Genomic DNA, 20,870 nt, shown 5'->3' with positions numbered 1-20,870 from the left:
AGTGGGACCAACTGATGATGTTACCAACAGCAAATTTAAAATGGGAAGCATTCAAAGAACTTATCTTGGAAGCTACTAGGCTTTACATACCAACTAAGAAATACTGTTCAATGTTTAGGCCTAAATGGATGTCAGATGAACTAATGAGACACATGGCAGAGAAGAAAAATGCATGGGATACATATAAATTAACACGTGACACAGAAGCCTATGATAGATATACGCTGGTCTGTAGGCAAGTCACAAAGGAGGTTAGGCATGCAAAATCAGATTATGAGAAATCTTTGGCAAAGGATGCAAAGAAAAACAGCAAAGAGTTCTTTACTTATGTAAACTCTAGAAGGAAGGGGATGAATCAGATTGGTCCACTTGATATTGATGTTCAACTGTTGATGATTCTGCTCAGGTAGCTAACAAACTAAATGAATATTTTCTAAATAACTAAATGACATTCACACATGAGGAGTTATTCAGCGAGGGGAATGCCAGAGGTGTATTCAACTCTACCAGTAAGCTAGATAATCTTGTAATAACTGAGAGTAAAGTGGAGGAGAAATTGTTGAAGATAAACACAAGAAAGGCACCTGGGGTGGATGGGATCTATCCAGTTATATTAAAGGTGGCAGCAAAGGAAGTAAGCAAACCCTTAGCCATAATTATGAGTGCTTCCTTGGACTCAGGGGAAGTACCCATAGACTGGAGATGTGCAAATGTGACTCCAATTCACAAAGGAGGATTAAAGGCTGACACAAGTAATTATAGACCTGTGAGTTTAACTTCTGTTCCAGGAAAATTAATGGAGGCACTGGTTAAAGAAGCACTGCAGGATCATCTAGACAAGACTTCAGTTATAGCTTGGACACCTTGTTAAGGGGAAGTCTTGCCTGACCAATTTGATTGGATACTATGATGCAGTCATAAAAGAATTGGATGCAGGGAATAACTTTGATATTATATACTTGGATCTTAGAAAGGCTTTTGATACTGTTGCACATGGAAGACTGCTGCACAAATTGGAGCAGTGTGGCATTGGAGGAAAATTGCTGCTATGGAAAACGGGGTGGTTGAGAGGGAGAAGACAGAGAGTGGTAATCAATGGACACTGCTCTTCGTGGACTAATGTTATTAGTGGAGTCCCTCAGGGTTCAGTGTTGGGTTCATTATTGTTTTCTATATTTATAAATAATATTGATGATGGTATATCAAGCTTAATGTCCAAGTTTTAAGGCGATACAAAGGTTGGCAGGGTTGTTAAGAACACTACTGATGCTATGCTGCTGCAACAGGATCTGGAAAGGTTGAGCAGATGGGCTGAGAGGTGGCAAATGAAATTTAACATTGACAAATGTAAAGTACTACATATAGGAAACAGCAACCCCAGAGCAATGTATCAACTCTGTGGTACTACACTGACAGTGGGCCGACCGGGCTAGCCGGGTGGGTAAAGCGCCTGCCTGGCAACCCAAAGGTCGCGGGTTCGAATCCCGCCTTGGGCTTGGATCAAAGTACTGCAAAAAACCTTGGGAGGTGCACTATGGCCACAGAAACCGATGCGGCAATAACTACCAAAAAAAAAAAAAAAAAAAACTGACAGTGGTAGAGAATGAAAAGGACCTGTGGGTAATTGTGCAGGCAGATATGAAGTTCTCTGAGCAGTACAGACGGGCTGCAAGAGTAGCTCATGGTGTCTTGTCAATGATATACAGGAATTTTTCTAGCAGGGATAAGGAGGTGATTATTCCATTATATAAGGCAATGGTCAGGCCACTCCTTGAGTACTGTATACAGGTCTGGAGCCCTCATTTCAAGAAGGATGTAGAGCTGCTGGAACAAGTACAGAGAAGGGCAACAAGATTAGTGAATGGAACAAAGGGTTGCTCTTAGGAGGAAAGGCTTAAGTTTTGCAAATTACAGTGTCTGGAGACTAGGCACCGGCGAGGTGATCTGATAGAGGTGTATAAAGTCCTGAATGGTTTGAGCATGCTCAATGCTGATGGGAGTCTTCCTCTTGCTCAGAATAATCACCTGAGAGGGCATAAATTCAAATTGAGGAAAGACAGATGTAGGATAGATATGCGGAAATTTGCCTTTAGCTAATGGGTTGGTGGAACAGACTTTCATCCCTTGTTGTGGAAGTTTTTTTTTTTTTTTTTGGCTGATGCTGCATAAGCTTGCTTTCTTGCATCATATGACTCTGCTAATGCTAATATTTGGTTATAGTGACATAAGGAATACTGGAACCATTAAGTTTAATTAAGGGAGGTCTGTTAGTAGATAAAGAACCTTTAAATACCATTATAGAAGTTTTGTGAGTTGAAATTTTTTTAGTTTTTTTAGCTTTAATCCATTCTGATAAGTCCTGTAGGATGTTATTAGCTTGAGTTTATATCTGAGTCCTGGAGTTTGCATAGCAAAAATGGACAAGATCATCTGCATATGCCATTGATTGAAAATTATCATATTGTTTAGGCAGCCACTAGTTTAAAACCAAATTCCAGATTAGTGGACCAAGCATGGAACCTTGTGAGCAACCATGATTTAATTTATCTATAAACAGTCTGGAAGTTGGAAGTAGCACAAATTTGTGTCTGAAAAATAACTCAAAATGCTATATAAGTCAAATGAGTAGTTTAAAGATCTAAGACATTCGAGTGCGCTCTCCCACCAAAGGAAGCCAAAAGCCCCCTTGAAGTCAATAAATATCACTAAGGGTTGATATGTTGTGTGCAAATGATGAGTTTCATAAAGTGAAACAAAGCACCTTCAGTATCAACTCCAGGACAAAAATAAAACTGATTTTCAGAGTAGAAATTATTTTCGGTCAATAGACTAATAACACAATAAGACAAAAATCTCTCAAAAACTTTTCCTAAGTGACTTAGAAGGATGGGAGTTATCAATTGGTTTTCCAGGTTTGAGGAGAATTTTTACAATTGCAGATTTCCAGACTGTGGTTTAACCGAAATATGTGGGAATTTTTGATACAGTTTAATTATGAATATACCTTCAGTAAGTTCTTTTCCTGGACATTTGTCGAGGCTTATTTTTGCAACTGCAAAATGGTAGTGAGGTCGTATTATTGTAATACTCCATATTTAGTTGTCTTGTAAGTTTCTGTCTGGGAAGATCTCCCACAGGATTATCATCTAAAAAGAAAGGATCTAAAATGCGATTGATGGTGTCTATCCAATCTAACTGGTTTTGTTCAACATCAGTCAGGAGCCAGGTAGTGTGGTGACGCTGATATAGTTTACGAGCCCTATGAATCGATTTATGTAAATTAGTTAAATTTTGGTTCCACCAGAGAGTAATAACATTTATTTTAACTTTCTTTTTAGTGGCTTCAGTAGCTACAAAAATCACTGCATTCTGTAATGTAGACACTAAGGCAAGAAGATCCAAACATGTCAGAAGTTGGCAGAGTAAATGATAAGGTTAAAAAAATTTTTTCCAACAAAATTTTTTAGTATAAAATTGTATGATTTTATTTAGGGGAAGAAGGAATATTAAGAGAAAAGACTAAAGCATGATGATCAGAAGTAGTTCAGTCCATAAAGACGTTCTAAAAACCTACAAAACGAGGCATGTCAAGGGAGGCCAAGGTTTGAGCTGCCAGGGAATTGGAAAAAGTATCAGGTTGAATTAAAATAATTAAATTGTGATGAAGGATGAAATCATCCAAAAAGTTGTCCTCATGTATCAACAAATGAACTAAACATGACTGAGACCTTGCATTGAAAGTCGCCACAGATAATAAACTTAAATGAATTTAAATATATTAAAGTGTGGTCCACTGAGTTTAATGTGGGTTCAAAGTCAGCATATGGAGCATATGTAAAGCCAAAAGTGCCAGTAATATAAATACAGGTTATAAACTGGGTGCATAAACTAAAAATTTCACTTACATCTAATGTATTGTTAAAAATAATTATGGCCAACCTCAGATAACTGTGATAGGCCTGTATAACTCTGTTTAAAGAGGAAAAGTCAATAACTTTTCCTTTAACATAATATGGTTCTTGGATGAGTGCAACATCAATTGATGTTCAAATGTGGTATGTCTAATTTCATTACTGACAGTTCTGTACTTATGAGCATTGATCTGTAATATTTTCAGAGATCCTGAAGTAGATTGAGACTATTCATTATTGATTCTAGAACATGGCAGTTCTAGTGCTTTTAGGTATTCATAGCAATTAGCATTAGTAGAGGCATATGATGCAAGAAAGCAAGTTATATAGCATCAGCCAAAAAATAAAAAACCCTTCCCATTTCACCCACCCATTAACTCCAAATGTTTGTCTAGTTCTGCCTTGAATTCATTTAAGCTGTCAACTTCTACAACAACAGATGGAAGTTTGTTCCAGCAATCAACCACTCACTAGCTAAATGCAAATTTCCAAACATCTATTCTACAATTGTCTTTCCTCAATTTGAATTTATGTCCTCTCAGGCGACTAATCTGGGCAGGAGGAAGAATCCCATCAGCACTGAGCTTGCTCAAACCATTGAAGGCATCATACACCTCAATCAGATCACCTCGCAGGTGCCTAGTCTCCAGACTGCAATTGGCAGAACTTAAGTCTTTATTTGTAAGAGTAATCCTTTGTTCCATTCACCAATCTCGTTTCCCTTCTCTGTACTTGTTTGAGTAGCTCTACATCCTTCCTAACGTGAGGCCTCCAGACCTGTATACAGTATTCAAGGTGTGGCCTGACCATTGCCTTATACAAGGGGATAATCATCTCCTTATCCCTGCTAGAAAAATTCCTGTATATCATTGACAAGACACCATGAGCTATTCCTGCAGACTGTCTGCAATATTCAGATCTTCATATTTGACTGCACAATTACCCCCAGGTCTTTTTCATTCTCTATCGCCCTGAGTGTAGAGCATTGAGCTTGCTCAAACCATTCGAGGCCTTATACACCTCAATCAGATCACCTTGTAGGTGCCTAGTCTCCAGCAAAAGAAGTGCTGTTGTAATAGTTTCTAACCTGGACCATTTGGCCAAAATAAAATTATCAGATGCTTTGGTTATTCTATTAGTGTCACACTGAAGGTAGCTCATAATATCCTTCCTTATGTTAGAAATTGCTTTAAATATTGATGATACATCTTGATTATTGTCAGAATAAAATTCAGTGGGAGCTATATCTATAATACTATCTGTTTTATTTACATTTTGTGAAAACTCTGGAACCTAATTTGTGCAGGTTGGCTAGAAGTAGGACCTAGGTCAGAGTTTGAGTTTCTCTAGAGATTTTCACCCAGACCAACCAAGGGTACACAAGGATTCAATAAATTTGAGATGTTTACATCCGTGTCAGTCATACCATTTAATGGAGGAAATTCCTCCAAGCTGGTGATGACTTTTCATCCACGAGTTATACATATGATACTTATAAATTATAAGAATGAGGTGGTGTCAGTATATATTTGAGGAAACAGTCACAATACTCAGTAATTTAGTATAATGCCAAAAATTAATGATATTTGATATTTTAGTCTTGTTGTAGTCCATGACCAATCATTATTGACAGTTCAGGGTGTATTAAGCGATAAGTGGTCGGTTCTTTCCAGTGGACTGTGAGAACAATATAAATTTACCTTATGCCTGAGGAAATCTAGCTGGTAAAGAGGAGTAATTAGAGCATAATGCTTTAACGTGACTAACCACCTGTGTCCTCTGTCTTTCAGCAGGCAAGAACAGCACAGCATGTAGAAATAAGGACAGTTATCACCAAAAATGTGCGCCTCCGTAGCCAGGTGGGAAGGAGCAGCAGTGCGTAGAACACACTTCTTGATTAGACCGGGGTTCGAGCCCGTCACCACCAAATACGGAGAATGCGGAAAGGTCAGGGAATGACCACTGCATATTCCCGGAGCAATATGGCCTTAGTTACTAATGCTCCTAAAAACCAAATAACAACAACAACAACAACAACCAAAAATGTAATGAATAAAATTAATTTACCTTTTCAGTTTTTCGAAGAGCTCAGTTTACAATCATGTATATGGAATCTACTAAGAAATACAGTTCAAGGCAGCTTAAACCTAAATGAATGCCAGACAAGAAAAATGCATGGGATACATATAAATTATCAGGCGATACAGAAGCCTATGGTACATATAAACTAATCTACAATCAAGTCACAAAGGGGATTAGACAAGCCAAGGCAGATTACAAGAAATCTTTGGCAAGGGATGCAAAGATTACCTTATTTATGTAAACACTAGAAGGAAGAGATCAATCACATTGGTCCACTTGATATTGATGGTTTAACTTTTTTTTTTTTTTTTTTTTTTATGTGAACCCCAAACAAGAGAGGTATTAGAACCTATAGTACTTAGTACCGTACTTGGGCTGGAGGTTGAGAAGACAAAAGAAGATATTTGTTGACATTGGACTTGAACTTCTGTAGATTGTAATTTTCAGGAAATACGTATGAAGGAAGGTTGTTCCAGAAAATGGCAGTTGAATGAATAAATGAGGAAGATGAAAAGTTGGTTCTGTGGGTTTGAAGTTGGACAGTAAATGGATGTTGGCTGGTGGCGGCACGTGTTCGGACTGTTTTGAATGAGAGAGTGGGAATTATAGAAGCCAATTCAGAAGAACAGTGCCCATGGAAGTATCTGTAGAAGAGGCATGCAGCAGAAACAGTACGTCTATGAGAGAGCGAGTGGAGAGACTCTGTTAGAGATGAATCATTAATTAATCTAACTGCTCTCTTCTGAATGGAATCAAGAAGCCTGAGAGAGGTTTTGGGGGCACCACCCCAGATGTGGGAACAATATTCCATGGCAGGGCGGATTTGCGATTTATACAGAGTGAGCAGCTATTTGGAAGAAAAGTAACGCCGAGAGCGAAAGAGAAAACCAAGTTTTTTAGATGCACAGGAAGCAATATTTGTAATGTGCTTGTGCCAAGAGAGATTAGAAGTCAGGGTAATCCCCAAAAGAGATATATCATTTTGCCTAGAAATCGGAGTGTCACTAAACATAAGCATAGGAGCAGAAGAATCCTTTTTGCGAGATATAAGACAAGACTGAGTTTTAGAAGGGTTGAAATCAACTAAGTTGTCTTTTCCCCACTGGAGAATTACCTGAAGATCGGCATTTAAGCAATTGGTAGCAGATTTTCGAGAAGTTGAAGCTGATTGAGCAGGACAAGGTTTCTCAAAATGGAAAGTTGAAGCAATGTGCTATCATCGGCAAAACTATGGATAGGATTTCCAGTCAAGAGGAAAAGAGTGGGGGAAAGAACTGAACCTTGGGAGACACCGGCATTAGTGGAGAAGTTAGAAGACAGAGAGCCATCTACCATCACCCTCAGTGAGCGATCAGAGAGAAAACTGGATAACCAATTACTAAAAACAGTGTCCAAACCATAAGATGGAAGCTTGTTTAGAAGACCTTAATGCCAAACACGATCAAAAGCCTTAGAGATGTCAAGAGCAACTACTTGTGTTTCACCGAACCTTTCCATTGAATTAGTCCATAAATGGGTAACATAAGCCAGAATATCACCAGTGGATCGACACTGACGGAATCCATACTGGCGATCGTTGATCAGACGGAAGGTTTCTAGGTAGTTTAAGAGTTGGGGGTTAATTGATTTCTCCATTACTTTAGAAAGAGTAGAAGTAATTGCAATGGGACGATAATTGGATGGGAAGGATTTGTCACCCTTTTTAGGAACTGGCTGGATATGAGCAAATTTCCAAGCAGAAGGAAAAACACCTTTGGCATAAGAAAGTGAAAAAAGGCGGCAAAGAATAGGAGTAAGTTCAGGAGCACAGATTTTGAGAACAAGTGGAGAAATACCATCGGGACCTGGAGCTTTCTTAGCATCAAGATTCATCAAAATCCTTCTAATATCCTTTTGACGGAAGACCACAGGAGGCATTGAATGGAGCGTGTTGGGAATGGTGGGAGGTGTTTTACCAAGATCATTAATACATGAGCTGGAAGAAAAATAGGATGCTAGCAGGTCAGCTTTATCCTTGGCTGAAGTGACAACAGAACCATCTGGTTTGGACAGAGGTGGGAGCAGAGATGGGCAAAAGTTGCGGCCAATAGCTTTGGCAAGAGACCAGAATGCTTGGCTACCATTAGGGCAAGAAGCAAGTTTTCTACTCTTAGCCTGTTCAAACTCTAGTTTGGACTGATTAATAACTGCTTTACAACTGTTGCGAGCTTTGGTGTAGGCAGAAAATGAAACTGAAGAATTAGAAACAAGCCAATTACAATATGCAACGTTCTTCTCTTGGACAGTTTTAGCACATTTATTGGAAAACCAAGGTTTAGATAAAGGACGAGATTTTAAAGTAGAGTGTGGGATAAAGGATTCCATTCCTGCAAGAATAATTTCACTGACACGATCTGAGCAAACGTTGACATCAGAAGTTTTGAAACAGTATTCCGACCAAGGAAAAGAAGAAAAGAAGTCTCGCAGGTCATCCCATTTTGCATTCTTGTAATGCCAAACAACACGAGGTTGGGAATAGCCATGAGATAAAGGCTCCATTGGAGAAGAGACAATCACCAAGTTGTGATCTGAAGTGCCTAAAGGACCTCTCACTTCGACCGTGTACTTAGAAGGGTTGTTTGTAAGAAAAAGATCAAGCTTATTGGCTGTATGATTAGGATTGTCCGGTATTCTTGTAGGTAAATGAACAATCTGTGCTAGGTCATTAGTAATTGCAAAAGCCTCAGCATCTCGACCTGCTGGGTCGGTGTGACTAGAAAACGGAAGCCAGCTGGAGTTGTGAACATTAAAATCACCAAGGAAAATTACCTCACTGTTAGGAAAGTTGGACTGGAGAAAGTCAAGTTGCAAAGAGAGGAAGTCAAAGAGCTCCAAGTGATTAGTGGAGTTGGGAGAACGGTAGAGACAACAGATGAATTTGACACAATGAGGTAGAGAGATTTTAAGCCAGAGAAGATCAAAGAGAGGAGATTCCAAATTGCCAAGTCTCTGACAGGGAATATCAGAACGGACATATGCACAAGTACCATCTTTGAGGCGAAAGGAATCATACAGCGAATAATTTGGGCATCTGAGATGAGCAGTAGTTGAATCAACGGATAACTGAGATTCTGTCAGAAAAAGTACATGGGGTTTGGCAGACTGCAAGTGGAAATGGACATCGTTGAAATTAGCATTGAGACCACGTATATTTGTGAAATGAATTAGGAAGTCCTTGGGAGGTTTAGATCTTTTCGCAGATAAACTTGCTCTATTAGTTTGACAATTCATTGTGTATTCAATAGGAAGAAAAAGTGAGTGGGACATGCTGTATGAAGTAATGAAATTTTTGGATATGGCGTACACATGGTAAGAATATACCCAGATCCTTGACATAACGTGGCCTCGACAATGCTCCCCGCATACACACTACTCGGACTCCCTCCAGTCACTATCTGGCAGAGTAGAGGTAGCAAGATTATACACTAGCTGATCCGGAAGCCTCCTAGAGAGTTACCAATAGGTTCGGTCCGGTGTACTAACTAGCAGCCAGCCTGCGAACACCGTTTTAGAGCTGTACCCTCGAAATGTAAGGAATATTGGATCTCGCCATGACGTTCATCCTAACCTCAAAAGTCATCAATCATACTGCATGATGGAAGAGATAGGGAAGGGTTGACCGGAACTTAGCTCTAGAGACTAAACATGGGTTCCACCACTTCAAGCCTCCAATAAGCAAAGTGGTTGTATTGCACCGGTTCATGAGAGTCATCTACCACCTAGTACTGCATGGTAACATAGAGGGGGCGGCATTCCTCCATGTGGTGTTGGCGCCACACCTCGACCCCTGCTTACGTTGGTTCACACCTGGGTGGTCACCCACAATGTACTTGTGCTTGGAGGTTATACCCAGGATTACTAACAGTCCCACCATCGTGAAGGTGCAAAAAGAGGATTTGCCTGTCACAGACCGTCCGGACTTCGCCGAAATTGGGTCCACTTGACTTGAGTGTCACCGGAATATCAGTTCCATCAGCGTTTTAGACTCCCAGGTAGCAAGTACAGCTTGTCTGGCATATCTGAGAGAATGTCTGTGACAACCTCAACTTGATGATCCTGCTCAGGTTGCTGACAAATCTAATAGGTATTTTGCATCTACATTCATGCATGAGAAATTTTGTAGGGAAGTGGTTACCACAAGTTCATCAAACTCTAACAGGGAGTTAAATGATTCTGTAATAACAGAGAGGAAAGTGGAAGAGAAATTGTCGAAGTTAAACATTAAAAAGGCACCTGGGGTGGATGAGATCTATCCAATTATATTAAGGAAGGCAGCAAAGGAAGTAAAGCAAACCCTTAGCTAATGAGAGTAACTTTGGATTCAGGGGAGGTCCTGTGGACAGGAGATATGCAAATGTATCACCAATTTACAAAGGGGATAAAAGAGTGACACGAGTAATTACAGAACTGTTCAATTAACTTCTGTTCCAGGTTAAATAATGGAGTCACTGGTTAAAGAAGTGATGCAAGACCATCTAGAAAGGAGTGCAGTTATACTTCAGTCACAGCATGGGTTCATTAAGGAGAGATCTTGTCTTACCAATCTGAGTGGATACCAAGATGCAGTGACAAAGGAACTGGATGCAAAAAATAATTCTGATATCCTATACTTGAATTCCTGGAAAGCTTTTCATACTGTTGCACATAAAATAGTGCTGTACAAATTGGAGAAGTGGGGCATTAAGGGCAAGGTAATGCTATGGATAAAGGGAAGGGTGAGTGAGAGAAGACAGAGAGCAATTATCAATGGACGCTACTCTATTTGGACTAATGTTATTAGTGGAATTCCACAGAGTTCAGTGCTGAGCCCATTGTTGCTTCCAGTATTTATTAATGATGTTGACGAACCTATATCAGGCTTAATGTCTAAGTTTGCAGATGATTGGCAGGGTGGTAAATAACAGTAATGAATTTATGCTGCTGCAACAAGATTTAGAAAAACTAGGCAGATGAGTTGAGAAATGGCAATTGAAGTTTAACATCGACTAATGCAAGGTACCGAATGTGGGTAGTAGTAAACCCAGAGTAACATACCAGCTGTAAAGTACTACACTAAGCAACGGGGCAGCCAGGGTAGGGTCAGCAGGTACAATGTACCCCCATTGCTGAAATCTGATATTGTGGCACATATTTAGCAAAGTAATACTGTGATATATACATTGTACAACTTACTTAAGTATTTATTCAATGTTTTTAAAAATATTAACTTTTATATCTATAATTCATCATTCTTTATAATTAAATTACATACATCATACAATGTATATGCAATGATCATAAGGTGTTGAGCGGCACTGGAAGATGTTTCAGATAAAGAAATTGTCTGTCAGTGCTTACTGAATTTTACAAAAATGACATAATAAATGATGACAATTTTCTCACCAAATTTAAATATTTTAAGTCATTTATTTATTTTAGAATATTCTGAAATGGCAGAAATAAAATTAGAAGATATAACTGCATTAACGTTGGCAATAATTTGAATGTAGTGTTATAATAATTTATTAATATTATATAACATTTTTTTAACAATCCCTGTTACAAGTGCATCAGCTAAAAAAAATTTCAGTCGACTGAAACTGATTAAAAATTATCTTTGAAGCACAATGCGTGAAGAGAGAGGTTATCTTTTTTAGCTCTATTAAGTACTGAGAATGATTTATCATTAGAGTTAAATTATTAAAGTATGAAAAAAAGAAGCAAAAATTTTTAAATAATTTTTTCTTTAGAACTTTCTACCTTTTGTATATCTATTGTTTTTTTCTTGTAATATTTTATTTATGTATCGTTTTTGCAATTTATTTTGTTTAACATATTTATTTTTTTTAAATTATATATATATTGCTTATATTTTATACATATATGATATATGTATGTAATGAATAAAAAAACTTAAATGTACTTACTAAATATATTAATAAAATAATCATCTATAAAATAGTTTGTTGTTATTGTTTACATCTTTAATATAATTTTTTTGTAATAAAGGCATATACACATATTCAGGAATGTCTTATTTAAAACGAAATGAAAAGGAGCTGGGGTTAATTGTGCAGTCAGATATGACATCTTCTGAGTAGTGCAGACAGGCTACCAGGACAGTTCATGGGGTTTTGTCAATGATATATAGAAACTTTGCTAGCAGGGATAAGGAGGTAATTATCTCTTTGTATAAGGCCATGGTTGTTGTTTGTTATTTGGTTTTTAGGAGCATTAGCAACTAAGGCCATATTGCTCCGGGATATGCCATGGTCATTCCCTGACCTTTCCGCATCCTCCGTATTTGGTGGTGACGGGCTCGAACCCCAGTCTAATCAAGAAGCATGTGCTATGGTATAAGGCCATGGTTAGGCTGCATCTTGAGTACTGTATACAGGTATGGAGGCCTCACTTAAATTGAGAAAGGATGGTTGCAGAATAGATGTGCTGAAGTTTACCTTCAGCCAAAGGGCAGCTGATTGGTAGAACAAGCTTCCAGCTATTTTGTTGTAGAAATGGATAGTTTGAATAAATTCAAGGAAGAACTAGATAAACTACTGGTGGAGATGGATATGTGAAATGGAATTTTTTTTTTTTTTTTTTTTTTGGCTGATGCTGTATAAGCTTGCTTTCTTATATCATTTGCCACTACTAATACTAATCATTCAAGTGATAAGTGATATGATCAAATTACAGTAGAACGTCGATTATCTGGAATAATTTGAAAAGCTGATCTTTCTTTTTTTATTATTAACAGTAGTACAGTAAGCGCCAGTTATAGTGATCACATTTGCAAACTGAATTTTGATTCTAATAAGTGAAAGATCGAGTTTACTACCCGTTTATAACAGATTGTAAAAACAAAAAGCCCAATAAACCGAAAACTGCAAATTGTTTTTATTGTTTTATGGTTGTGACCTCTAGAATTCTATGTGACCTTCAGAAATGTGCTATAGAAAAAATCACACAGACTACTGGGTTTTCTCAGAAACCATGAGTGAATTTCAGATTAGTTTAACTCCAGATTCAGTAAGAATAATATCTGCCCGAAAATGCGATTTACTATTTTTCTCAATTTTTTTATGATAAAATGTGAACGAAAAGGAAATGCATAGTTTTAACACGGCAACAAAAAACAGAAATTATTAATAGAATTAGAAAAGGTGAAAATTTAGGAAATCTTTCCAAAGAGTTTAGTGTGGGGACTTCAATAATTTACAACATCAAGAAAAATTCCAATGCTATAACAGAATTCATTTCGATTAGGATAGTGAAGGAGGATCTAGCAGGAAAAAGACGATGCCGACACCTGAAAATGCCACTTTAGAGAGTGCACTTTATTTGTGGTTTCTTCAGAAGCAAAGTTTAGGTGAACGAGTGTCTGGCCCAATGTTGTGTGAAAAAGCATTGGATTTTAATCAAAAATTAAGAGGTTATGACGATTTTAAGGCAAGCACAAGTTCGCTGAAAAACTTTAATTAAACTGAGACACTATATACGTGAACTAGATATTCAATGCAAGAAACTTTCTGCAGACAAATCAGCAGTGGTGTCCTTGTCAGTTTGCTTCAGTTATAGCAAATTATGAGAAAGAAAATGTTTATAATGTTGATGATACAGGCTTATTATGGAAAGCATTACCGAGAAAAACCCTAGCCACTGAAATAGAAATGCCTGCACCAGGTGTTAAGAAGAGAAAAGAGTGAGTTACAATTGCTATGTGTGCAAATGCTACTGGGACGCACAGATTGTCCATGCTCGTTATCGGTAAGTCAAAAAAACCAAGAGCATTTAAAAATCTTTCTAATTTTCCCTTTCTGTATAAAAATCATAAAAATGCCTTGGATGGATGTTTCTGTTTTCCGAGACTGGTTGATAATTTTTTTTATTTAATTAATCTTAATTATTTAATTTAATGGTAAGGTAAGATTTAATTTATTTAACCTTACCTTATGTTCTATTATCCGGAAAATTTGACTATCTGGAAGAGGTCTGACATTAATTATTCCGGATAACTGATGTTCTACTGTATATCATTTGAATGATATAATCGAATAATTAGTAGTTAGTAACTAAAGTAACTTCTACTCATTTGATTATTTAGATTATCGAAATGTTTCGATTTCTAATCATTCAATTATTCCCATTACTAGTATTTATTCTGGTCACTTACCAATCCCATTCCACCTTAACTTAAAGAAAGTGATGAGAGAAATGCTGTGATTTCTGAAGTGATTATGCTCCACTGTCCTGTCAGAACATGGCATAATCTTTCTGTAGTAACTGATGATATGTGCAGCTCACATGCTGCAGAGCCAAGCAATATTACCTTTAAGTAACCTGGAATTTCAAAAATCTGTTAAGGGTTAAATCTCGATCTTGCCAGATTTATCAGATTCTATTTTATATATATTGATACTTTTTTTTTTTTTTTTTTAAATTGGAGACTGATTATATATGGCATTTTGTATTTAAAAAAATTTTTTTTATTTTATTTTAGTAACATAGGATTCTTATATTAATTAAAACAAAAATAAAATCCAGACATACCTTGCTTTTCTAATTGTGCTGCTATCTCAGCCCTGGTTACTTTGGTGAGTTGTGGTTTAGCAGATTTTAAGGTGTTCATTTCCTCTTCATATGCCAGTTTTGATGCGTGTTTTTTTTCAAGCAGATCCTGTCGCTTCTTTTCTTTTTCTTCCTATTTTTAGTGGTAGAAATTAAAGAAGTTAAAAGCTGTACCTTAAAGCAATCACAAGTAACAAATATTAATGGTTGATATTTAAAGATTTTTTCCTTTATAACCAAATAAATATAAAAAAATGTAGATTAAGCAGTAAATGGTATAATGGAATATAATTGCATAACCATTGATGATTCTTTTCAGGAGGCTGACAAACTAAATAAATATTCTGCAACTACATACAAGTGTGAAGAATTTTTAGGGATGCCAGAAGTATACGAAGTTATAACCGGGAGCTAAATGATTTTGCAATAACTGAGAAGAATGTGGAAAGGAAACTGTTGAGGCTAAAAGTAAATAAGGCACCCGGGGTGATGGTATCTTTCTCTGCCTTTTCCAACCTTTTATGAAATATGGATTACTTTTATATTTCAGGTGGACACCACAGATTACTTTTATATTCGAAGTTGAAAATTGCTCAAGCTGAAAGTAAATAAGCCACCAGGGGATGATGTAATCAATTGAATTATATTAAAAAAAAAAGCGGCAAAAGAGATAAGAAAAATCCTTGGCCCCCTACAGAATGGAGATGTGCAAATGTCTCTCCTATCCAAAAAGAGGAATCAGAAACACAAAGTGAGTAATTATAGACATGTAAGCTGACCTTGTGTTGCAGGGAAAAATAATGGATATGGTGGTTAAAGAAGTAATGCAGAATCATCTTTACAGGAGAGAAGTTACATGGCAATCGCAACGGTGATTTGTTAATAGGTGATCTTGACTGGTGAATATGATTAGCTATTATGATGTAGCAATAAAGAAACTAGTTGCAAAAAAAGAATTTTAACACCATTGACGTCATTAAAGTTTTTGTTACTGTTCCACATGAAAGAATGCTGTTCAATGTAGGAGCAAGCTGCTGTGATAGATAAAGAAATGGTTTAGTGGCAGAAGACAGAGAGTAGTTTATTAATGGCCACTACTTATCGTGAAATAACATTATTAGAGGAGTTCCTCAGTGTTTAGTACTGGGACCTCCTTATTGTGTTCAATATATTAACAACACTATTCAAGTCATATCAAGCTTGTTGACTAAGTTTGTAGATAATGCAAACGGTGGCATGGCATTTAATGACAGGAATCAAGGAATACTACTGCAACAAGACCTAGAAAAATTAGGAAAATGGGGCAAGACGTGGTAACTGAAGGTCAACTTCCATTGATAAATGCAAGGAACTGAATATAGCAGTAATCCCAGAATAACATAACAATTGGGTGGTAACACCCAATTGTTAATTGAGGTTGCTACAGACATTCTCTCAGATATGCCAGACAAGCTGTACTTGCTACCTGGAAGTCTAAAACCCTGATGGAACTGATATTCGGGTGACACTCAAGTCAAGTGGACCCAATTTCAGCGAAGTCCGGATGTCAGTGACAGCCAAATCCTCTGCTTGCACCTTCACGATGGTGGGACTGTTAGTAATCCAGGGTATAACCTCCAAGCACAAGTACATTGTGGGTGACCACCCAGGTGTGAATCAACGTAAGCAGGGGTCAAGGTGTGGCACCCACACCACATGGAGGAATGCTGCCCCTCTATGTTACCAGGCAGTACTAGGTGGTAGATGACTCTCATCAACTGGTGCAATACAACCACTTTGCTTATTGGAGGTTTGAAGTGGTGAAACCCATGTTTAGTCTCTAGAGCTAAGTTGCGGTCAACCCTTCCCCATCTCCTCCATCATGCAGTATGATTGATGACTTTTGAGGTTATGAGGAACATTGTGGCGAGATCCAATATTCCTTACATTTCGAGGGTACAGCTCTAAAAACGGTGTTCGCAGGGTGGCTGCTAATTAGTACACCAGACCTATTGGTAACTTTCTGGGAGGCTTTCGGATCAGCTAGTGTATAATCTTGCTACCTCAACTCTGCCAGATAGTGACTGGAGGGAGTCCGAGTAGTGTGTATGCAGGGAGCACTGTCGAGGCCACGTTATGTCAAGGATCTGGGTATATTCTTACCACATGTACGCCATATCCAAAAATTTCATTACTTCATACAGCATGTCCCACTCACTTTTTCTTACTATTGAATACACAATGAATTGTCAAACTAATAGAGCAAGCTTATCTGCGAAAAGATCTAAACCTCCCAAGGACTTCCTAATTCATTTCACAAATATACGTGGTCTCAATTCTAATCTCGACGATGTCCATTTCCACTTGCAGTCTGCCAAACCCCATGTACTTTTTCTGACAGAATCTCAGTTATCGGTTGATTCAACTACTGCTCATCTCAGATGCCCAAATTATTCGCTGTATGATTCCTTTCACCTCAAAGGTGGTACTTGTGCATATGTCCGTTCTGATATTCCCTGTCAGAGACTTGGCAATTTGGAATCTCCTCTCTTTGATCTTCTCTGGCTCAAAATCTCTTTACCTCATTGTGTCAAATTCATCTGTTGTCTCTACCGTTCTCCCAACTCCACTAATGACTTGGAACTCTTTGACTTCCTCTCTTTGCAACTTGACTTTCTCCAGTCCAACTTTCCTAACAGTGAGGTAATTTGGTGATTTTAATGTTCACAATTCCAGCTGGCTTCCGTTTTCTTGTCACACCAACCCAGCTGGTCGAGATGCTGAGGCTTTTGCAATTACTAATGACTTTTCACAGATTGTTCATTTACCTACAAGAATACAAGACAATCCTAATCATACAGCCAATAAGCTTGATCTTTTTCTTACAAACAACCCTTCTAAGTACATGGTCAAAGTGAGAGGTCCTTTAGGCACTTCAGATCACAACTTGGTGATTGTCTCTTCTCCAATGGAGCCTTTATTTCATGGCTATTCCCAACCTCGTGTTGTTTGGTATTACAAGAATGCAAAATGGGATGACCTGCGAGATTTCTTTTCTTCTTTTCCTTGGTCATATTACTGTTTCAAAACTTCTGATGTCAACGTTTGCTCAGATCGTGTCAGTAAAATTATTCTTGCAGGAATGGAATCCTTTATCCCACACTTCACTTTAAAATCTCGTCCTTTATCTAAACCTTGGTTTTCCAATAAATGTGCTAAGGCTGTTAAAGAGAAGAATGCTGCATATCGTAATTGGCTTGTTTCTAATTCTTCAGTTTCATTTTCTGCCTACACCAAAACTCGCAACAATTGTAAAGCAGTTATTAATCAGTCCAAACTAGAGTTTGAACAGGCTAAGAGTAGAAAACTTGCTTCTTGCCCTAATGGTAGCCAAGCATTCTGGTCTCTTGCCAAAGCTATTGGCTGCAACTATTGCCCATCTCTGCTCCCACCTCTGTCCAAACCAGATGGTTCTGTTGTCACTTCAGCCAAGGATAAAGCCGACTTGCGAGCATCCCATTTTTCTTCAAATTCATGTATTAATGATCTTGGTAAAACACCTCCCATCATTCCCAACATGCTCCATTCAATGCCTCCTGTGGTCTTCCGTCAAAAGGATGGTAGAAGGATTTTGACGAATCTTGATGCTCAGAAAGCTCCAGGTCCCAATGGTATTTCTCCGCTTGTTCTCAAAACCTGTGCTCCTGAACTTACTTCGATTCTTTGCCACCTTTTTTCACTTTCTTATGCCAAAGGTGTTTTTCCTTATGCTTGAAAATTTGCTCTTATCCAGCCAGTTCCTAAACAGGATGACAAATCCATCCCATCCAATTATCGTTCCATTGCAAATACTTCTACTCTTTCTAAAGTATTGGAGAAATCAATTAACTGCGAACTCTTAAACTACCTAGAAACCTTCCGTCTGATCAACGATCGCCAGTATGGATTCCGTCAGTGTCGATCCACTGGTGATATTCTGGCTTATGTTACCCATTTATGGACTAATTGAATAGAAAGGTTTGGTGAAACATAAGTAGTTGTGCTTGACATCTCAAAGGCTTTCAATCGTGTTTGGCATAAAGGTCTTCTAAACAAGCTTCCATCTTATGGTTTGCCAACTGTTTTTTGTAATTGGTTATTCAGTTTTCTCTCTGATCGCTCACTGAGGGTGATGGTAGATGGCTCTCTGTCTTCTAACTTCTCCACTAATGCTAGTGTCCCCCAAGGTTCAGTTCTTTCCCCCACTCTTTTCCTCTTGTATATTAATGACCTTCTTCCATTGACTGGAAATCCTATCCATAGTTTTGCCGATGATAGCACATTGCATTCCACTTTCCATTTTGAGAAACCTTGCCCTGCTCAATCAGCTTCAACTTCTCGAAAATCTGCTACCAATTCCTTAAATGCCGATCTTCAGGTAATTCTCCAGTGGGGCAAAGACAACTTAGTTCATTTCAACCCTTCTAAAACTCAGTCTTGTCTTATATCTCGCAAAAAGGATTCTTCTGCTCCTAAGCTTATCTTTGGTGACACTCCAATTTCTAGGCAAAATGATATATCTCTTTTAGGGATTACCCTGACTTGTAATTTCTCTTGGCACAAGCACATTACAAATATTGCTTCCTGTGCATCTAAAAAACTTGGTTTTCTCTTTAACTCTCGGCGTTACTTTCCTTCCAAACAGCTGCTCACTATGTATAAATTGCAAATCCGCCCTACCATGGAATATTGTTCCCACATCTGGGGTGGTGCCCCCAAAACCTCTCTCAGGCTTCTTGATTCTATTCAGAAGAGGGCAGTTAAGTTAATTAATGATTCATCTCTAACAGAGTCTCTCCACTCGCTGTCTCATAGATTTACCTCTTCTACAGATACTTCCACGGGCACTGTTCTTCTGAATTGGCTTCTATAATTTTCACTCTCTCTTTCAAAACAGTCCAAACATGTGCAGCCACCAGCCAACATACATTTACTGTCCAACTTCAATGTCAAAGAACCAACTTTTCATCTTCCTTCATATGTATTTCCTGAAAATTACAATCTACAGAAGTTCAAGTCCAATGTCAACAAATATCTTCTTTTGTCTTCTCAACCTGCAACCCAAGCACGGTACTAAGTACTATAGGTTCTAATACCTCTCGTGTTTGGGGTTTACATAAAAAAAAAAAAAAAACACACACACTCAAGGTGGTGGAGAATGAGAGTCCTGGGGGTAATTGTACAGTCTGACATGAAGTTCTCTGAGCAGTATAGACAGGCTATTTAGGACAGCTCAATGAGTTCTGTAATTTTGCTAGCAGAGACAAGGAGATGATTATCCCATTGTCTAAGGCAATGGTTAGGTCACATTTTGAGCATGTTTTACCAAGAAAGATTTCTGCAAATTGCAGCATCTGGAAACTAGGTACCCAAGAGGAGTGATGATTGAAATGTTTGAGGCTTAAACAAATTGAATAAATTAAATGCTGTTGGCATGCATACTCTTTCTTGGATAACACACATAAGGGAGCAGAAATTTAAATTGAAAAAGGATGGCTGCAGGGTAGATGTACAAAAATTTTCTTTTAGCCAGAGAGTAATTTGTTGTTGGAACAAACTTCTATCTGGTGATGTTGAAGTGGGTAGGTTTAATAAATTTACGGAATGGTTAAATAAATTGTTAGAAGGAATGTACAGATAAGGTTTTTTTATACTGATTCTATATGAGCTTCTTTTCTTGCATCGCTTGCGACTACTAATACTAATCAATATTCTTGTCATATGGCCTTTAAATATTTCATATAGGAGGGTGCATTAAAAAATCATTTCCTAATATTAGTCATAGCTCTCTAGGTCCACTATCCAAAGCCAGATTCACTGGGGTGCATTGGCATGGTTGTTCCAAGGTTCAGAGTCGTGGGGCTCTCCAGAACAATGCAATTATTCTTGGTCTAGGGACTCCCATGACCTTCTTTTTAGGATCTCTAAAAATATGTACCTGGCTGATTGGCTGTTGGGTTTTATTGGCACATTAGCAACTAAGGCTATAATGCGCCATGTACCAGGCAGACTAAGACTACTTAAATCTGGCATTGCATCTATTCTAGGGTTACCATCCGCCCTCTTTTAACCAGATTTGTCCGGATTTTTTGTCTAAAATTTTTGTCCGGGTGGATTTTTATAAATTTGTCTAAATGTCCGGATTTTTATATTATACGACATTTTTTTATGCAATTCGACGAAAACTATCGAATTACGTTATACAAAATCTTTTTCGGAATAGGAGACGATTCTTCAATTCAAATTTCCGTGTTGACAATTAAGCGGAAGACC

At 37.9% G+C, this 20,870-nt stretch overlaps 1 protein-coding gene across 1 annotated transcript in view; it reads right to left on the bottom strand.

The window, feature by feature from the left end:
- The window catches only part of LOC150083338 (coiled-coil domain-containing protein 124-B-like), a 122,749-nt gene that overhangs the window by 40,626 nt on the left and 61,253 nt on the right, over positions 1-20,870 (bottom strand). Inside the window, exon 3 of the mRNA XM_090377196.1 lies at positions 14,562-14,712. Within this exon, the coding sequence (XP_090233322.1) occupies positions 14,562-14,712 (151 nt within the window). The remainder of the gene's footprint in view (positions 1-14,561; positions 14,713-20,870) is intronic.

This window comes from Mastigoproctus giganteus, chromosome 7 (assembly GCF_048544385.1).
Source record: "Mastigoproctus giganteus isolate SK-2022 chromosome 7, ASM4854438v1, whole genome shotgun sequence".
NCBI classification, from domain to species: Eukaryota; Metazoa; Arthropoda; class Arachnida; order Uropygi; family Thelyphonidae; genus Mastigoproctus; species Mastigoproctus giganteus.
This window is presented reverse-complemented; position numbering and strand designations above follow the sequence as displayed.